Genomic DNA, 19961 nt, shown 5'->3' with positions numbered 1-19961 from the left:
AGGGATCAAAAACTTGGTCCAGTTGAGTTGCAGCCAAGATTTGCCGCATCGGCAGATTTGTGTCGTATTTCCCCCGCTGTCGTCATTCTGCATCGCTCACGTCAAAGGCTCACCAATGTCATGTGGAGCTGTGTTCCATGTCAAAAATGAACACAGCTTATCTCCACTTACCATTGCCACGACAGCTGCTGATAGCATTAAGTGGTTTGTCGAGTACCATCGAGTCCTGCTGCGTCTTTTGATATCGCTCACGTCAAAGGCTCACCAAATGTGGGAATGCGTTATTGATGAGGCAGGGAATCGAACATGAAGTCGGTCAACTTGATTGTCACTACAGTCGCCATTGTGTTGCTGTTATTGTTAACCCTTAACGTAAAAGAGTATCCTTGATTGTCACAAAGTAATGGATTGAACATTTGACAAATACTACACTGAAATACATATAACTTAATTTCGGCCCAAAAGATGTAGAACAGTGGTTCTCAAACTTTTTTCACCAAAGTACAACCTCAGAAAAAAACTTTGGCTTCCAAGCACCACCATAATGATCAACATTAAAATGCTGTAGCAAAGTAGCCATTAATATTCATTAAAAACATATCAGAGGTTTTAGTTAACAAGTATATTAAATATTTTTGGCCACTGTAACATTACAGCGTTTGAACACTAACACTGTTTGAATATTTAATCAAGAAATTATTTGGCGTACCACTAGCTCAAGCCTGGGCAATCACTTTGACTCGGGGGGGCCACATTTAAAGAATAAAATGTGCCTGGGGGCTGATAGATAGAAAAATAGAGATTATATACATATACATATACATATTTGTATACATATATATATATATATATGTATATGTATATATATATATATATATATATATATATATATATATATATATATATATATATATATATACATATATATATATATATATATATATATATATATATATATATACATATACACACACGTATATATCCATCCATACATCCATTTCTACCGCTTATTCCCTTGAGGGTCGCGGGGGGCGCTTGTGCCTATCTCAGCTACAACCGGGCGGAAGGCGGGGTACAGCCTGGACAAGTCGCCACCTCTTCGCAGGGCCAACACAGATAGACGGACAACATTCACACTCACATTCACACACTAGGGCCAATTTAGTGTTGCCAATCAACTTATCCCCAGGCGCATGTCTTTGGAAGTGGGAGGAAGCCGGAGTACCCGGAGGGAACCCACATAGTCACGAGGAGAACATGCAAACTCCACACAGAAAGATCCCGAGCCCAGGATTGAACCCAGGACTACTCAGGACCTTTGTATTGTGAGACAAACGCACTAACCCCTCTGCCACTGTGAAGCCCACACGTATATATATATATATATATATATATATATATATATATATATATATATATATATATATATACATACATACACACACACACACACACACACACACACACACACACACACACACACACACACACACACACACACACACACACACAAGCTGTGATAATCTGCTGTAAAATATGTGTTTGGGTCCTATTTTTAGGAACAATAATACAAAACGTCACAATAATGTCTGATTGAATGCTTAAAACGTTATGACAGACTTTCTTAAAAAACGGAATGGAATTTAACATGTTCTACTGAATGAGACATTCAGAAAGTACATGACAATAATGCGGGATTTACGATATTAACTATGAAAAATGTGGGATTTACAATATTAACTGTGGATGATAAAACCCTGAATATTGACAACATATAAACGTCACCCCCCCCCTCGATTGGCATTATTTACTATCAAGCAAAACGCAACAAAAATGTTACAAACATGGCCAAATATGAATGCGAAGGGTAAAAAAAGCCCACTTACCATCCGATGTATATATATATATATATATATATATATATATATATATATATATATATATATATATATATATATATATATATATATACACATAAACCCTGTTTCCATATGAGTTGGGAAATTGTGTTAGATGTAAATATGAACGGAATACAATGATTTGTTTCAACCCATATTCAGTTGAATACGCTACAACGACAACATATTTGATGTTCAAACTGATAAACATTTTTTTTATTTTTTGCAATTAATCATTAACTTTAGAATTTGATGCCAGCAATACATGACAAAGAAGCTGGGAAAGGTGGCAATAAATGATGATAAAGTTGAGGAATGCTCATCAAACACTTGTTTGGAACATCGCACAGGTGTGCAGGCTAATTGGGAACAAGTGGGTGCCATGATTGGGTATAGAAACAGCTTCCGTGAAATGCTCAGTCATTCAGAAACAAGGATTGGGAAACGGTCACCACTTTGTAAACAAATGCGTGAGCAAATCGTCAAACAGTTTAAGAAGAACATGGCGTGGCGCAGTGGAAGAGTGGCTGTGCGCAACCCGAGCGTCCCTGGTTCAATTCCCACCTAGTACCAACCTCGTCACGTCCGTTGTGTCCTGAGCAAGACACTTCGCCCTTGCTCCTGATGGGTGCTGGTTGGCGCCTTGCATGGCAGCTCCCTCCATCAGTGTGTGAATGGGTAAATGTGGAATGGAAGTAGTGTCAAAGCGCTTTGAGTACCTTGAAGGTAGAAAAGCGCTATACAAGTACAACCCATTTATCATTTAACATTTTTCAAAGTGCAATTGCAAGAAATGTAGGGATTTCAACATCTACGGTCCATAATATCATCAAAAAGTTCAGAGAATCTGGAGAAATCACTCCACGTAGGCAACATGGCCGGAAACCAACATTGAATGACCGTGACCTTCGATCCCTCAGACGGCACTGTATCAAAAACCGACATCAATCTCTAAAGGGTATCACCCCATAGGCTCAGGAACACTTCAGAAAACCACTGTCACTAAATACAGTTAGTCACTACATCTGTAAGTGCAAGTTAAAGCTCTACTATGCAAAGCGAAAGCCATTAATCAACAAGATCCAGAAACGCCGCCGGCTTCTCTGGGCCCGAGATCATCTAAGATGGACTGATGCAAAGTGGAAAAGTGTTCTGTGGTCTGACGAGTCCACATTTCAAATTTTTGGGGAAATATTTGACATCGTGTCATCCGGACCAAAGGGGAAGCGAACCATCCAGACTGTTGACGACGCAAAGTTCAAAAGCCAGCATCTGTGATGGTATGGGGGTGCATTAGTGCCCAAGGCATGGGTAACTTACACATCTGTGAAGGCACCATTAATGCTGAAAGGTACATACAGGTTTTGGAACAACATATGTTGCCATCTAAGGGCTGTCTTTTTCATGGACCCCACTGCTTATTTCAGCAAGACAATGCCAAGCCACATTCAGCACGTATTACAACAGCGTGTCTTCGTAAAAAAAGAGTGCGGGTACTTTTCTGGCCTGCCTGCAGTCCAGACCTGTCTCCCTTTGAAAATGTGTGGAGCATTATGAAGTGTAGAATACGACAGCAGACTGTTGAACGACTAAAGCTCTACATAAAACAAGAATGTTGAAAGAATTCCACTTTCAAAGCTTCAACAATTAGTTTCCTCAGTTCCCAAATGTTTATTGAGTGTTGTTAAAATAAAAGGTGATGTAAAAAAGTGGTGAACATGCCCTTTCCCAACTTTTTTGGCACGTGTTACATCCATGAATTCGTAAGTTAATTATTATTTGCACATAAAAATAAAGTTTATGAGTTTGAACGTCAAATATCTTGTCTTTGTAGTGCATTCAATTGAATATGGGTTGAAAAGGTTTTGCAAATCATTCTATTCCGTTTATATTTACATCTAAAACAATTTCCCAACTCATATGGAAACAGGGTTTGTATCCGTGGCAGCAAGTTTCACTTCTGCAACTCATTGCAGATAACTGTGGGGCATTCAAAGACCCTCGGATAAAGTTACAAACGGGGACGTCACTAGTTTTTAACCCTCAGGATGTCAGGAAGTGTGTGACTAAAACCCAAGATGCGCGAAAACAAGGCAAATTTTTCAAAAGAGTCCCAAAGAAACAACAACAGAAGGCTAGGAAAAGTAGCAACGCAAAAACAAAGTACAACCTAAAATGGTACTTACAAACAAACAAGAACAAAAACCAAGACTTGCACGGCCAGGGAGGCCCGAAGCTTTCTTCCAGGTGCACATAGCTGACCAACGCAGGGAAACGAACCACAACCCACAATCACAGCAGCAAAGTTTAAACATGCCTTTTCGCCAAATACGTCAGAGTTATAGAGCGCTACATTAATTAGGACCGTGGACTTAAAATCATTGTTTTATTTGATGGCCTTTGTGCCCTCAAAAGGTTTACGGCACCAAAGGCAAAGTGGCTTTGCCCCTAAAATGACAAAATTCCAGGCCTGGTTACTTGATTTTTTTTTTTACATTCATAATCCATCCACTTAATATTGCATTTTCACTTGTTTGTAAAATATATATATATATATATATATATTTTTTTTTTATTACAACTAAAGTATTTTGAGGTGTTCAACTTAATATGTTCTAAGTATGTTTATATCATGTTTAAAAAGTCAAACACCTAATTAAGGTTTTTACATGTCTTATAAAAAGCTGTTTTTGACCAAATCCATGCAATAGTGGTTACGGGTGTACAGGGGAAGAAGACGGGACACACAGGACGGACGTCGTTTTAGCTCTATTCATTATTAATATACATATTTACAAAAGTATAAAGTGTGACTTAACCAATAGGCTGTGTATGTGTGTGACTATGTGTAGCAATTATCTGATGAGTGTTACCGGTAGTGTTGAGCAAGAGGCGAAAGTCCAAGAGGGGCAAGGCTGGCTCGGAGGTCCGTGAGCAGACGTGAGGTCAAGGGGAGGAGAGAGGCGTCAATGTCCGTGTCAAGAAGGAAGGTTGAGAACCAAGAGGCAACCAGGGAAGCAGAGGGAATACGGGCAGACGAGACACACTTCTTGTGACGTGGGAACAGAGGTACACTGCTGGAAAGGCGACAAGAAGGGCGCGAGACAAATGAACACGATGGGGGAGAAACACAGAGAGGCAAAGGGTGCATAGAGCTTGCTAGGTTCTGCCTACTGTACAGGACAGGCCGCTATGTTCTGTCCCAGGATAGCAGGTTGTGCTGGCTTATGAAGGCAGGGCTTCTCATCAGCGACAGGTGCGTTGATTGTAGATGATTGATTACAGCCAATGTTCCCTCTAAGGTACGCGCCTGTGCAATTGCACACTGCTCACGCGTCCTCTGCGCACGTCAAATCTAGGCCGTGCACAAAATCGAATAAAAAGATAAACGCATAACAGTGTGCGCCACTGAATGCTCAAGGAGTTTTTGCGTTTGCTCACACACATATAAAAAATTGGAGGGAAAATTGATTGCAGCTGCTCGTTGCAGCCTGACTGGCATGGACCTGGCGCGCCCCTGGAGGTACGCCTAGTGCAGCGCACATATGAATGCGCACTGACGTGGGCCCGGGTCATGACAACAGTTTGTTTTTTAGTGCACGTAAATGTACCAAGTGTGTGTATGTGGCAGCGATGTTGGGTTTAGGTTGGGATGGTGGTCCCTTTAATAGTCTTGTGTAACGGGGCCCAGAATTTGGTGTCACGCCCCTGGTTTTTGATTTTGCAGGTTTATGTTGTGCAATTCTTCATTTGCAGCATGTGTTTCATGGTGTTAGTGTGATTCATTGGCTTTGGATAATTTATGTGTTTGGGTCACATGCTGTTATATATGTGATACCACTCACATATGTGACATATTTGACATGCTGTGTGCCACTTGTAGGTAGAAACTTACTGCTAAAACTCCACAAACACACAAAAATGTTTTTACACACGCCCAAAAAAAAAAAAAAGTTAAATAAAACGATCTGCAAGTAAAAAATCAATTTACTCCATTTATAAAACTATTTAGCAACTAAATAAAAATAATTTTCTTCAATTAAAAAAACGATTTGTTGGTATTAAAAACGTTTTCTGGAAATAAAAAAACATTTCGGAAGTGTAACAATTTTCCGCAAGTAAAGAATGATTCTCCAAAAAAAAAAAAAAAAAAAAAGATTCTCATGTAAAAAAAACATTTTTTTGCATGGGAAAAAAGGATTTAGTAGTATAAAAACAATTCTCGTCAAGTTAAAACTTTTGCCAGTAATATTCCACCCTTTGTTCCACCCACAAATTTCGCCTTTCTTCTGTCCCTTACTTTTACTCCCAACCTTGCTTCTTCATTTTTGTTATTCTTGGCGGACGGCACCATGCGCAAATAACAGCAGCTCTGATGGCATTGAATATACTCAGCAGCACCACCTGTGGTAGTAGAGTGTGGATTAATTGAACATTACCGCCAAAAGTAAATTGCAGTAAATTGTGAATGTTGTCTGTCTAGTCCAGGGTGTACCCTGCCTTCCGCCCGAATTCAGCTGAGATAGACTCCAGCACCCCCCTCCCCCCCTCCCGCCCCACACGCACACACACCCAAAAGGGACAAGCAGTAGGAAATTGATGGATGGATGTTTTCAGACCTGCAAATCATTTTTTCACTTGCAGAAAATAGGTGTACCCCGTGAATGTTGTCTGTCTAGTCCAGGGTGTACCCCGTCTTCCGCCCGAGTGCAGCTGAGACTCTGAAACGGACAAGCGGTAGGAAATGGATGGATGGATGGACTTGCAGAAAATATCAATCAATCAATAAATGTTTATTTATATAGCCCTAAATGACAAGTGTCTCAAGAGGGTTTCACAAGCCACAACATCCGCGGTACAGAGCCCACATAAGGGCAAGGAAAAACTCCCCCCAGTGGGACGTCGGTAACAATGACTATGAGAAACCTTGGAGAGGACCCGGAGACGGGTCAAAAAACAAACAAACAAAAAAAAAAACATGTATATATATATATATATATATATATATATATATATATATATATATATATATATATATATATATATATATATATATATATCTCAATCAATCAATCAATGTTTATTTATATAGCCCCAAATCACAAATGTCTCAAAGGACTGCACAAATCATTACGACTACAACATCCTCGGAAGAACCCACAAAAGGGCAAGGAAAACTCACACCCAGTGGGCAGGGAGAATTCACATCCAGTGGGACGCCAGTGACAATGCTGACTATGAGAAACCTTGGAGAGGACCTCAGATGTGGGCACCCCCCCCCTCTAGGGGACCGAAAGCAATGGATGTCGAGCGGGTCTAACATGATACTGTGAAAGTTCAATCCATAGTGGCTCCAACACAGCCGCGAGAGTTCAGTTCAAGCGGATCCAAGACAGCAGCGAGAGTCCCGTCCACAGTAGACCATCTCAAGCGGAGGCGGATCAGCAGCGTAGAGATGTCCCCAACTGATACAGGCGAGCGGTCCATCCTGGGTCCTGACGAGCGGTCCATCCTGGGTCTCGACTCTGGACAGCCAGTACTTCATCCATGGTCATCGGACCGGAACCCCTCCACAAGGGAGGGGGGGACATAGGAGAAAGAAAAGAAGCGGCAGATCAACTGGTCTAAAAAGGAGGTCTATTTTTTATATATATATATATATTTTTTTTTTACTAGCAAATCTTTTTGTTTCACTTGTGGAAAAGATATTTTAGACTTGCAAATGTATTTTTTTTTTACTGGCAAAAAATTGCTTTTTCACTGGCAATTTTTTTTTTTTTACATGCTGAAATCCATCCATCCATTTTCCTATCGCTTATTCCCTTTGGGGTCGAGGGAGGCGCTGGTGCCTATCTCAGTGACAATCGAGCGGAAGGCGCTATACACACTGGACAAGTCGCCACCTCATCGCAGATATGCTGAAATGTTTTCTTTAATTGCAAATACCATGTTTCCTTGAATTGCCGCAGGGCATATAGTATGCGCCTGCCTTGAATTACTGCCGGGTCAAACTCGCTTCGCAAAAATAATTAGCGCATGCTTAGTTTTACCGCCTGGTCAAACTCGTGACGTCACGAGTGACACTTCCCCTGTCATCATTTTAAAAAATGGAGGAGGCTGATTTCAATACCAGTAATTTGAAATCGCATAAAGGGAAGAAGATTAAGAGCTATTCAGTAGGATTTACATCACACTCAATGTTTTACTGCATGCCTTTGGTAAGTGCCGGAGTGATAAGAGGTTTTAAAATAATTAGCGCATGCTTACTTTTACCGCATGCCTTTGGTAAGCGCAGGAGTGAGAAGAGGTTTTAAATTAATTAGCGCCCCGGCGGCAATTCAAGGAAATACGGTAGTTGTTTTTACTTGGAAAAAATCTTTATTATACTTGCAAATCGTTTTGTTTCTCTGCAGATTTTTTTAAATTTATTTTTTTACTTGCACTTTTTTTTTTACACTGGCAAATCTTTTTGTTATTAGGACAATTGTTTTTGAACTTGCGAATGTCGGGAGCGCGCAGGCCCAGGAGGTTGGTAGTCAATGAAGGAGGCGGGGAAGAGCGCGGCCAGGCTTTATGAGAAGCGGTGAGATGACAGAGCAGAGAGTCAGGGGGAAGAAGAGGACAATAAAAACACTTTTGTCTTCCACATGTCGACAAATTAACTTCACTTCAGTTCCACGCAATCCGAGGAGAGACCGGAGACTCCGAGCCAAGACCGAGTAGGAAGCCACCGACGCCCCGAGGAGCGACGCGATCATGGGCTCCGCTTCGTCGTCCTACCGGGTCATCTACCTGGACGTGGACGGAAGGATTCAGAAGGTACGTTCCTGTCCCTGTTGGAGGGAAAAAATGTAATAATGACCTACAAACGTAACGTGTAACAAAAGCGCTCACAAAATAATAATAAAAAAAAATGAAAAAAATAACCAACCAGAAGACGTATTTCATGTACTAATTGCACTGCTGCCATAGAAACGCATAAAACTCATAAATGACATAAGACGTCCAGAAAAAAACTAACAAAACATTATTTAAAAAAAAATACACGTCGTAATGTGCACAATATTTGAATTAACAAAACTACACTTGATTTAGTTTCCTCCGATTTGTTTTATATTTACTTTGGTTAGGTGTTAGGCGAGTAAACACTTTAGTATTTTTTGTTGCACGGAGCAAATACTATGACTATGTCAAGTTAGTCTGAAAGTGGCGCTTAGCGATTTATTGATAAAAATAATAATGGATTAGATTTATATATCGCTTTTCTAGACATTCAAGGCGCTTCACAGAGAACCCATCATTCATTCACATTGGTGGTGGTAAGCTACATTTGTAGCCACAGCTGCCCTGGGGTAGACTGACGGAAGCGTGGCTGCCCGTTCGCGCCTACGGCCCCTCCGACCACCACCCATCATTCATCATTCATTCACCAGTGTGAGCGGCACTGGGGGCAAGGGTGAAGTGTCCTGCCCAAGGACACAACGGCAGTGATTTGGATGTCAAGCAAACCTGCAACCCTCAGGTTTCTGGCACGGCCGCTCTACTCACTACGCCAGTGGTTCTCAACCTTTTTTCAGTGATGCACCCCCTGTGAACATTTTTTTAATTCAAGTACCCCCTAATCAGAGCAAAGAATTTTTGGTTGAAAAAAAGAGATAAAGAAGTAAAATACAGCACTATGTCATCAGTTTCTGATTTAATAAATTGTATAACAGTGCAAAAACATTGCTCATTTGTAGTGGTCTTTCTTGAACTATTTGGAAAGAAAGATATACAAATAACTAAAAACTTGTTGAAAAATAAACAAGTGATTCAATTATAAATAAAGATTTCTACACATAAAAGTAATCATCAACTTAAAGCGCCCTCTTTGGGGATTGTAATTGAGATCCATCTGGATTCATGAACTTAATTCTAAACATTTGTTTCCAAAAAAAAGTAATCTTTAACATCAATATTCATGGAACATGTCCACAAAAAATTTAGCTGTCAACACTGAATATTGCCTTGTTGCATTTCTTTTCACAGTTTATGAACTTACATTCATATTTTGTTGTATTATTCAATAAATGTATTTATAAAGGATTTTTGAATTGTTGCTATTTTTAGAATATTTAAAAAAAATCTCACATACCCCTTGGCATACCTTCAAGCACCCCCAGGAGTACGGGTACCCCCAATTGAGAACCACTGCACTACGCCATGCCCACCCCCATTGATTATAGATTAATTTGCTAAGAAATGTACACTGTGCCGCTCCAAATTAGTGTACCTATTATTGTGCTTGGAACTTTAAATATGCAGACATTGTTTCTAAGGATTTATATTCTTTAGATTCAGCTGTGCTCGGGAAGTTTGCATTCTGGAAGATAGGTATCCATGCGACATTGTTTCAAAAAGAAATTGATCAATTGTATCGACGCTAGAAAAAGGTAAACATTGGATTTAAAAAGAAGAATGGGGGTTAGCCACGGTGGCCGAGAAAAAGACAAGACAATATAATGAATTACAACAGAACAACTTTCAGCTACAACATTATTGCAAAAGCCACAAAAACCACAAACGTCACAACAAAATCATACAAAGCCACATCACAACTTTAAGCCACAAAAGACACGACAGTCACAACGGAAGGAAAATTTCACAGCGGGTTATGACGACAGACCGACTTCTTAAATATAGTATATTAATATTATTGAAAAAGTAAAAAACAATTATTTACGACTAAAAAAGTGGTCACAACTCACTTTCTTTTTCAAGTTTTTCAAGTTTCATGTTTATTTACAATACCATATAACAATTACAGTAGTGGTGAAATGTCATCATTTAAAGATGTTGGTACGTTAAAGGGTTCCCCAAATAAGCTAAAAGAAGCTTTTGACAGGGGGTCCAGAGGACAATATATATATGGAAAGATGAAACATGGTAGCAAGCACAACAATAAAAAAAACAAAAAAACAACAACAACGCTATATAATAAACACAAGATAGTAGTACCAAAGAAAGCATACACATACATACATACATACATTCATACAACCATGCAAAACCCAACAGTAGACTACCCCACATGAGGCATTAGAGATAGGTGGTTAATAGGTAAGTTTTCAGTTTCTTTTTGAAGTTGGAGAATGGATACAGCATATTGAGGCTCTCATTAAGCTGGTTCCAAATCTTTGGTCCCCTGCATACAACACTGTAAAAGCGGTACAAGCCAGTAGACAATGTTTACCCGTTATCAGATCTAAGTTATGAGTGTTGTGAGCATGCTGGGGATGGTAGATAGGAACCAAGCTACATAGCCTAATATTCAGCCTGTAAATGACTTGATAGGTTAAACAAGCATTTTGATAAATATTGAACTCTGTCAGTCTTAAGAAATGATATTTATGAAATAGATGACGAGTGGGGGCATTAAACTTGGACCATGACAGGGCACGTATAATTTTCTTTTGCATGGATTCTAATTTGTGAAGGTAGGTAGGGAAGGTGTTACACCAGATGATATTACAGTAGTTCAGATGTGGTTCAAAGAGAGTTTTGTATAAGGTAAGTAGAGCATAAAGAGGAAGATAATGATGAAGGTGAAAGAACAGGCCAACATATTTGGATAATTTGTTTAACTTCTTTCATTACACCGTTGTCAACTTTTTGTGTGTCGGTGAGTCGCCAAAATTTTTCTGCTGTCTTTGTATTGTTGTATTTTGGCCTATAGTTGTTGTGTTATGGCTCTATGTTGTTGGGTTTTGGCGCTTATATTTGTTGTGATTTTTTTCAATCGTGTTATAGCTGTAAGTTGTGTTGTGACTTTATGTTATTGTGTTGTGGCGTTTGTTGTGACTTTTCTTTGCTACTGAAGCTGTTTATTACAATGAGACTACTAGCAGATCAAACCATTGCTCATTTAACCTGAACAGGTTTGGTTGCACTTAATTTTTATATCAATGTATTTTGTATTTGTATAATTTCAGTCAAAAAATAACAGTAAAAGTAGCAGGTAAACCGACTGTTAATTCAACCCGAAGAGATACGGTTGCGCTTTATTTTTAATAGAACATTTTATTTTTAAATCCATCCATTTACTACCGCTTATTCCCTTTTGGGGTCGCAGGGGGTGCTGGCGCCTATCTCAGCTACAATCTGGCGGAAGGCGGAGTACACCCTGGACAAGTCGCCACCTCATCGCAGGGCCAACACAGATAGACAGACAACATTCACACTCACATTCACACACTAGGGCCAATTTAGTGTTGCCAATCAACCTATCCCCAGGTGTATGTCTTTGGAAGTGGGAGGAAGCCGGAGTACCCGGAGGGAACCCACGCATTCACGGGGAGAACATGCAAACTCCACACAGAAAGATCCCGAGCCTGGGATTGAACCCAGGACTGCAGGACCTTTGTATTGTGAGGCAAACGCACTAACCCCTCTGCCACCGTGAAGTGGCAGAAGGGTTAGGGTTTGAAATCCAAAAACAAAATCAGATATAGAGGTAAATATCGGTTACTGTACTTTTATAAAAATGCGAGCAGAAAAGGTTTCCTCTTGCTAATTCAACCTGAAGTGTTGATTGCACTTTATTCAAATAAAATGTAAATGCATTGGCCATTAATTGTTCTTTACTCACTTGTTTGAATCCATACTTTGATTCATCCATCCATTTTATACAACTTTTCTCTTTCGGGGTCACCTTTGTATCTAATTCCCTTCGAGGAAATAAGAGTAATATAACTTCACCTGCGAGTGTCAGGTATCCACTGTTTATTTCACAGTCACACTTCTTGATTTTTTTTCCTAAAAAGTTACTGAATCGATTTCAACTCTCTGAATCGTTTTGGATCGTATCATTCTAAAAATTAAATATTATCGTCCCTGAATCATGTCGGCAACCAGTTGAATTGTTAAGAGTTTCCGCACAGCTGCTGCAATCAAGCTCATATGAGGGCGGAAGTGTGTGGGTGCCGTGGTCTTTATGGCAGCGAACAGGCGTAGAGTTTAAAAACATATTTTTCTATTTTTGTACAAATTTTAATAATGCAATTTCAATGTTAATGATGTGTATTTATTAGAAAAAAGTTTATGTCAGGCAGAAACATTTTAGTTTATTCTTTTCCCTAAAATGCGGATTGCTAGCGATTACTAAAAATAATCGATGGCTGCAGCCCCAATAGATTGAAGTATAAAACAAAACTTGGAAAATGTGAAATTGTTTATTTCACCAAAAATTTGACTTATCTAAAGACCCATGTGATTAATCACAAAAAGAAAAGAGATTGCATTAATCATGTAAAAACACGGATTAATCATGCACTTAATTCTAAACGCACAAGCTTCTTTATCTTAACCGTGGACGGTTACATGAAAGGGTTGTTATATGGTCACTGATCAAATGTTTGGCTTCGAAATAAAGCCTCTAGTTAGAATTGTTTGAAAGTTTTGAGCAAATACATGACGTGCATGCAAGTAAGACACATTCAAATCCAGGGCTGCTATTTGTCATCGATTCTGTTAATAATTTTTATGGACAGAATTTGTAGACGCAGTCAGGGCGTTGAGGGGATCCGCTTTGGGGGCTGCAGGATCAGGTCTCTGCTTTTTGCAGATGGTATGGTCCTACTCGTATCATGTAGCCATGATTTTCAACTTTCATTGTATCGGTTTGCAGCTGAGTGTGAAGAGACGGGGATGAGAAGCAGCATCTCCAAGTCCAAGTCCATGGTTCTAGGTTGACGTATCATCTCTCGGTTGCTGATGAGATCCTACCCTAAGTGGATACGTTTAAGTACCTTGGGGTCTTGTTCACAATCGAGGGAAGAGGGGATTGTGAGTTCAGACAGATCGGTGCGGCGTCTGCAGTGATGCGGACTTTGTATCGATCCGTCGCGAAAAAAGGAATTATGCCGAAACTTTTTAATATGTAATTTAATTTATGCAACCATGCAATTATTTTGTGAATAATCAAAAGTCAAAAGTGTGATTAATCTGATTTTTTGGAAATCATTGTTCCACAGAACTACTAAAAATATAAACTGAGGTTTGGGGGTCATTGGGATGCGTCCTCTGCAGTGGACGTTGGTAACCGACAAAAGAAACATGCGACATTGGAGAAGACGTTGGTTCACAACACAATTCTTAGAGTGAATGCATATTTTCCTACAAGTTGTTTGTATTCAGAAAAGGCAAGCGCTAAAATAGCCTTCGCGGATTTGGCCATTTTGATTTCCAACATCGTAACTGGAACACTCAGAACTCGGCTGTGATGTCATTCCCACTTACACATTGATCTTTTATGATAACTAATTACTTTTACAAAGGAATAGTTTCCTAACTAATGTTGGTACTTTTTAAAAGTAATTTTCCCAACAATACCAACTACACATTTTGAAATAAAAATAACATGGAAAAACTGAAAAGCAACAATGGTAAAAAGAGCAAAAAGGCAGAAAGTAATGAGGAAAAAGTGTATGAGTTAGTAAAAATAATATTAATATGCATTTTATATATAACCTCTCTATTTATATATTTACATTGGATTGGCTTTTACGCTCTTGGATAATGCTAACTGTGTTAACATTTTTTTCTTCAGTATATGTTAGAGGTGTCCACTTACGATCCTAACTTTGGAGCCTTGAGTACTAGGGGTATATTGATCCATTCAGCACGAATCATACATACTTTCATTATTTTGTGTGTGTAGTTTTAGAAAAGGCTAGATCAAGTGAAATTAGTCAAACAAAGCGCAATGGTACGCATTAAAAGACTAACCTATTTATTGTGGACTTACGGTGTCTTTAAGTTGAAGTGGAGTAGTAATTTTTTTCTTTTTGGCGACACCTACTGGTATAATTTATTATGTTAACCGCCTGACGCAGTAAGTTGAATGATGTGGACACGTTTGTTACTGGATACGTTCTGATATGCTTCTGCCTTGGAGACTTTGTAGCCCGGGCGTTTATTTCACAAAACCGATTTGGAGACAGGCGTTTAAAAGAAGCAGGCGGTTATTTGCACAAGGTTTTTATTTATTTTTCCACCAGCCTGCACCAGGTCATTATTTGGTTACAATGGTTACTGTCCAGTATTTTCTTCCGTACCAAAAACTTTATTTGTAAAAGCTATTGTAAACATACAAACAAAAAAACAAGACATCAAAATGAGGTAGGCTATCAAAAGACAAGAGATCAACAAGGCCTCAACATGGCTGTAGTGCAACAATTGTCTAACAACGTTCTCCCTTTTTCTGTTTCCATTTTCGTACACGTTTTGGGTCCACGTTAACCTGCCTGGCCGCTGCCAAACCAGAATTCCGCTCCGCATACTTTACAACCGCTAGCTTGAACTTTAAGTCAAACTTTCTGTTCTTCTTCCCTCTTAAAGTATTCCCGTCCATCAGTTGTGGTGTACCGGTATCCTTTTCATTCAACTCACTGTTACTGTTGCTTGCCATGTCGAAACTTTTCTTCTTGGGTTTGTTGTTGTCGTTAAGTGTGTGTTACGCTGTATGTGGTGACCCATTGCAATATGTTGATTACCCAGAATCCCCACGAACGTAAGCCATCACGGCACAGATTTCGTTAAGCCTTTGATTGTCATGCAACTCTCTGGACTCCACGCATCTGCTGTTACCGTAATTACCAGAATTACTGCACCTTTGCTTTTCCTTTTATCTTTTAAATTGGGCTTAATGAAATCAATATGATTTTAATCTAAATAATACAAATAACAGCCCATGTGCGGCTATTTGGAAGATGCGGTTAATTCACAAAATGGGGTTAGACCCCGGGCGGCCATTAGGACATGGGCGGTTATTTGCCCAAGGGCGTTTTTTCTGGTAATGTACGATGTCTTTTGGAAGGGAAACTTGTATAGCACACATCGATTTACTTAAAATTTAGAAATATAAATGTATATATCGATGTATCGATCACTTTTTACACCCCTATTTTTTTACCTTTTTTTAACGTCTTGACTAAAACGCAAGAAAAGACCAACTTTCTGTGCTTATTGGAGGGGGTCTAGATGGTAACATGCTGTCCAGCTTTCCACATCTGAACACATTAAAGGACTGCTTGTATCCGTACGCCTATACTGAAAATTTTACATTAAAGCTTATATAATTCTATACTGCTGCTATCAGACCGATACCCAGTTTAAATATCCTACCACTACCCAAGTACGTGGTAGTGGTAGGCGATAAAGATATTTGTGACAGTCAACATAAAAAAGAACTGAGAAATATCAACGTCATCACATTAGTACTGCTCCAACTGACCCATCACCCTTAATCACCCCCTTGGAGGTGAGGGGAGCAGTGGTCTTCGGATCTCTTCACTTTGAGCGTGCGGTATGGCGTCACATTAGTGGCAAAAATCCAAGTGCATAAAAACTGTTATCGCGCGCGTGTGGTGCCTTTGTGCGCGCGCACGGCGCCTTTTTGCGTTCGCACCGTCTTCTTTTTGGCACTGTGGGGGCGGGTATGCTTAGACGGCCCCTCCTTTCTGATTGGTCAGGCGAAAAAAGCTCAGGGCCAATCAGAAGTATAGCAGGGTGGGTCATCGTCAATATGTATCAAGATGATACAGCTCCTGTCGACAAACAAATTCTAAAAAGTCCAAATTTAGTGGAGTTGTGTAAAATGCCAATTGAATTTTATCTAAAAGTCTTTGAAGAAGGTAATGTCTCATCTGTTGAGAAAACATCACATAGTTAAGGAAGTGTCAAGATCAATATCTCTCTTTTCATGCACATACAACCAGTCGACAGATGTCAGTCAATGATGGAAATTATATTTTCAAATATTTTTTCTTTCCTCAATTGTCTGTTTTGAAAATATTTTTAATTATTTAATATTTTTATATGTAAATATTGAATGTATGCCATAATGTGGGACTATTAATTTTCTTTCCTCTATCTACTTTAACTTTAAACCAGAGTCTACCCCAACCCACTTATCTATGCATAATTCATATCAGAACCACATGATTAGCATATAGGCCTAATTATTGATGTTATGTTATGATTGCAATTACTATTTTAGTAGAATATTGAATGACATGTTATTACTACAATTAATGAATGTGGTTTTAATATTACTATAAAAAGTATTTACGTTTCTGCAAACAACTCAATCTATGGAAAAATAGATATCGGCCCAGATCAGTAAAGATGGCAGAGTTAAAAATATGTATTTAAAAAAACAACAAATAAAGCTGGCTCCATACATTAGGCAAATTAAATCTGAGAGATAATAGTGTAAGACTTACTTGTTCAGCCATGATAGCCCCCTGAAAACGTGATGTCCTTCTTTTTAATCACATGGAACTGCCATGGACCTTTCATCATAGATATGAATAAACACTCAATGTTTCTCCAGCGTAGCGGCCATCTTACCTCGGACAGCTGGTCCTGATCATTTTATTGATGTCAATGGTACATGTACTATTTAGATACACATATACATACAATACTCTGACATTTATAACAAATCGAACCGTTTGGAAATTAGTTGAAAGTTTAGCAAGTTATGGTTATTTAAATAGTACATGTATGGCGTCACATTAGTGCCAAAAATCCAAGCGCATAAAAACTGTTATCGCGCGCTGATTCTCCACTTCAACTAATTTCCAAACGGTTTGATTTGTTATAAATGTCATAAACCATGACATTTATAACATGGGGGGGGGGGTTACCCACATCTGAGGTCCTCTCCAAGGTTTCTCATAGTCAGCATTGTCACTGGCGTCCCACTGGATGTGAATTCTCCCTGCCCACTGGGTGTGAGTTTTCCTTGCCCTTTTGTGGGTTCTTCCGAGGATGTTGTAGTCGTAATGATTTGTGCAGTCCTTTGAGACATTTGTGATTTGGGGCTATATAAATAAACATTGATTGATTGATTGATATTCATTAATTGTAGTGATAACCTGTCATTCATTATTCTACTAAAATAGTAATTGCAATCATAACATAACATCAATAATTTGGCCCATATGCTAATTATGTGGTCCTGATATGAAGTACGCATAGATAAGTGGGTTCGGGTAGACTCTGGTGTAAGCTTAAAGTAGATAGAGGAAAGAAAATTAATAGTCCCACATTGTGGCATACATTCAATATTTACATATACAAATATTAAATAAATGTAAATATTTTTTAAAACAGACAGGTGAGGAAAGAAAACATACTTGAAAATATAATTTCCATCATTGACTGACATCTGTCGACTGGTTGTATGTGTTTGAAAAGAGAGATATTGATCTTGACACTTCATTAACTATGTTATGTTCTCTCAACAGATGAGACTTTACCTTCTTCAAATACTTTTAGATAAAATTCAATTGGCATTTTCCACTACTCCACTAAATTTGGACTTTTCAGAATTTGTTTGTCGACAGGAGCTGTATCATCTTGATACATATCGACGATGACCCGCCCTGCTATACTTCTGATTGGCCCTGAGCTATTTTCGCCTGACCAATCAGAAAGGAGGGGCCGTCTAAGCATACCCGCCCCAAAAGTGCACATAGGCACCGCGCGCACGCAAAAATGCACCGCGGGCGCAAAAGGGTGTTGCGCGTGCATGCACGAAGTGGAAAATCAGCGCCGATAACAGTTTTTATGCGCTTGGATTTTTTGGCACTAATGTGACGCCATAGCGCGGCCCTTGGTGTAAGAAGTTAGACCAGGGGCCCTTTAACCGATCAACAGCACAATATTCAGCAGGACGCAAGAAACAAATAAATGGCTTGAATTGTACAAATACTGCATTAAAACGCAAAACTTGCGCTCAACCATTTACAGTATAGATACGTAAGATATAGATTAATAACAATTGCAATCCAGAAATCCATTGAGCAGAGAGGAGTGCTGAGAGCTCAGCCGTGCTTTGTTTGCATTGATAAAGCAGAGGAGGAGAATGGCAGCTCATAAAAGGCCATATAATGTGTTTTATGCATTTATTGGGCTTTGTCTTATTTACAGATTCCACCAAGAGTGTTTATCCGTCTGCGTTTCCTCTATAGAAATGTACACTTTTTGTTTACTTGGAAGAAAAATACTTACAGGTGCTGGTCATGTTATTAGAATATCATGAAAAAGTTGATTTATTTCATTAATTTCATTTAGAAGGTCAAACTTGTAGAATGTATACATTCGTTCCAAACAGACTGATACATTTCAAGTGTTTTTTTGCCAAAAAGGAGATGATTATAGCTGATAACCAATGAAAACCCTGAATTCAACATCTCAGAAAATTAGAATATGGTGAAAAGGTCAGATATTGAAGACACCTGGTGCCACACTCTAATTAGCTAACTAACTCAAAACACCTGGAAAAGCCTTTAAATGGTCTCTCGTTTTGATTCTGTATGACACACAATCATGGGGAAGACTGCTGACTTGACAACTGTCCAAAAGATGACCTTTGATACATTAAAGAAGGAGGGCAAGACACAAAAGGTCATTGCCAAAGAGGTTGGATGTTCCCAGAGCTCTGTGTCCAAGCACATTAATAGAGAGGCGAAGGGAAGACAAAGATGTGGTAGAAAAAAGTGTACAAGCAAGAGGGATAACCGCGCCCTGGAGAGGATTGTCAAACAAAACCGATTCAAAAATGTGGGGGAGATCCACAAAGAGTGGACTGCAGCTGGAGTCAGTGCTTCAAGAACCACCACGCACCGACATATGCAAGATATGGGCTTCAGCTGTCCCATTCCTTGTGTAAAGCCACTCTTGAATAAGAGACAACGTCAAAAGCGTCTCGCCTGGGCTCAAAACAAAAAGGACTGGACTGCTGCTGAGTGGTCCAAAGTTATGTTTTCAGATGAAAGTAAATTTTGTATCTCCTTTGGAAATCAAGGTGCCAGAGTCTGGAGGAAGACAGGAGAGGCACAGAATCCACGTTGCCTGAAGTCCAGTGTCAAATTTCCACAATGGGTAATGGTCTGGGGTGCCATGTGATCTGCTGGTGTTGGTCCACTGTGTTTCCTGAGGTCTAGGGTCAATGTAGCAGTCTACCAGGAAGTTTTAGAACACTTTATGCTGCCTGCTGCGGACCAATTTTATGGG

The 19961-nt window shown here is 39.3% G+C and overlaps 1 protein-coding gene across 3 annotated transcripts in view; it reads left to right on the top strand.

The window, feature by feature from the left end:
* The first annotated feature begins 8413 nt into the window (after positions 1–8413).
* The window catches only part of pde9aa (phosphodiesterase 9aa), a 142457-nt gene continuing 130909 nt past the window's right edge, over positions 8414–19961 (top strand). For 2 of the 3 annotated variants that reach the window (XM_061919453.1, XM_061919451.1), the window contains exon 1: positions 8424–8717. In XM_061919453.1, the coding sequence (XP_061775437.1) occupies positions 8655–8717 (63 nt within the window). In that variant the 5' untranslated portion in view covers positions 8424–8654. Of the gene's footprint in view, positions 8718–19961 lie in introns of all 3 variants that reach the window. The other variant, XM_061919452.1, reaches the window with a different exon arrangement.

Source organism: Nerophis ophidion, linkage group LG13 (assembly GCF_033978795.1).
Source record: "Nerophis ophidion isolate RoL-2023_Sa linkage group LG13, RoL_Noph_v1.0, whole genome shotgun sequence".
Classification (NCBI taxonomy): Eukaryota; Metazoa; Chordata; class Actinopteri; order Syngnathiformes; family Syngnathidae; genus Nerophis; species Nerophis ophidion.
The sequence above is the reverse complement of the archived record's forward strand: the minus strand, read 5'-3'. Positions and strand labels throughout refer to the sequence as shown.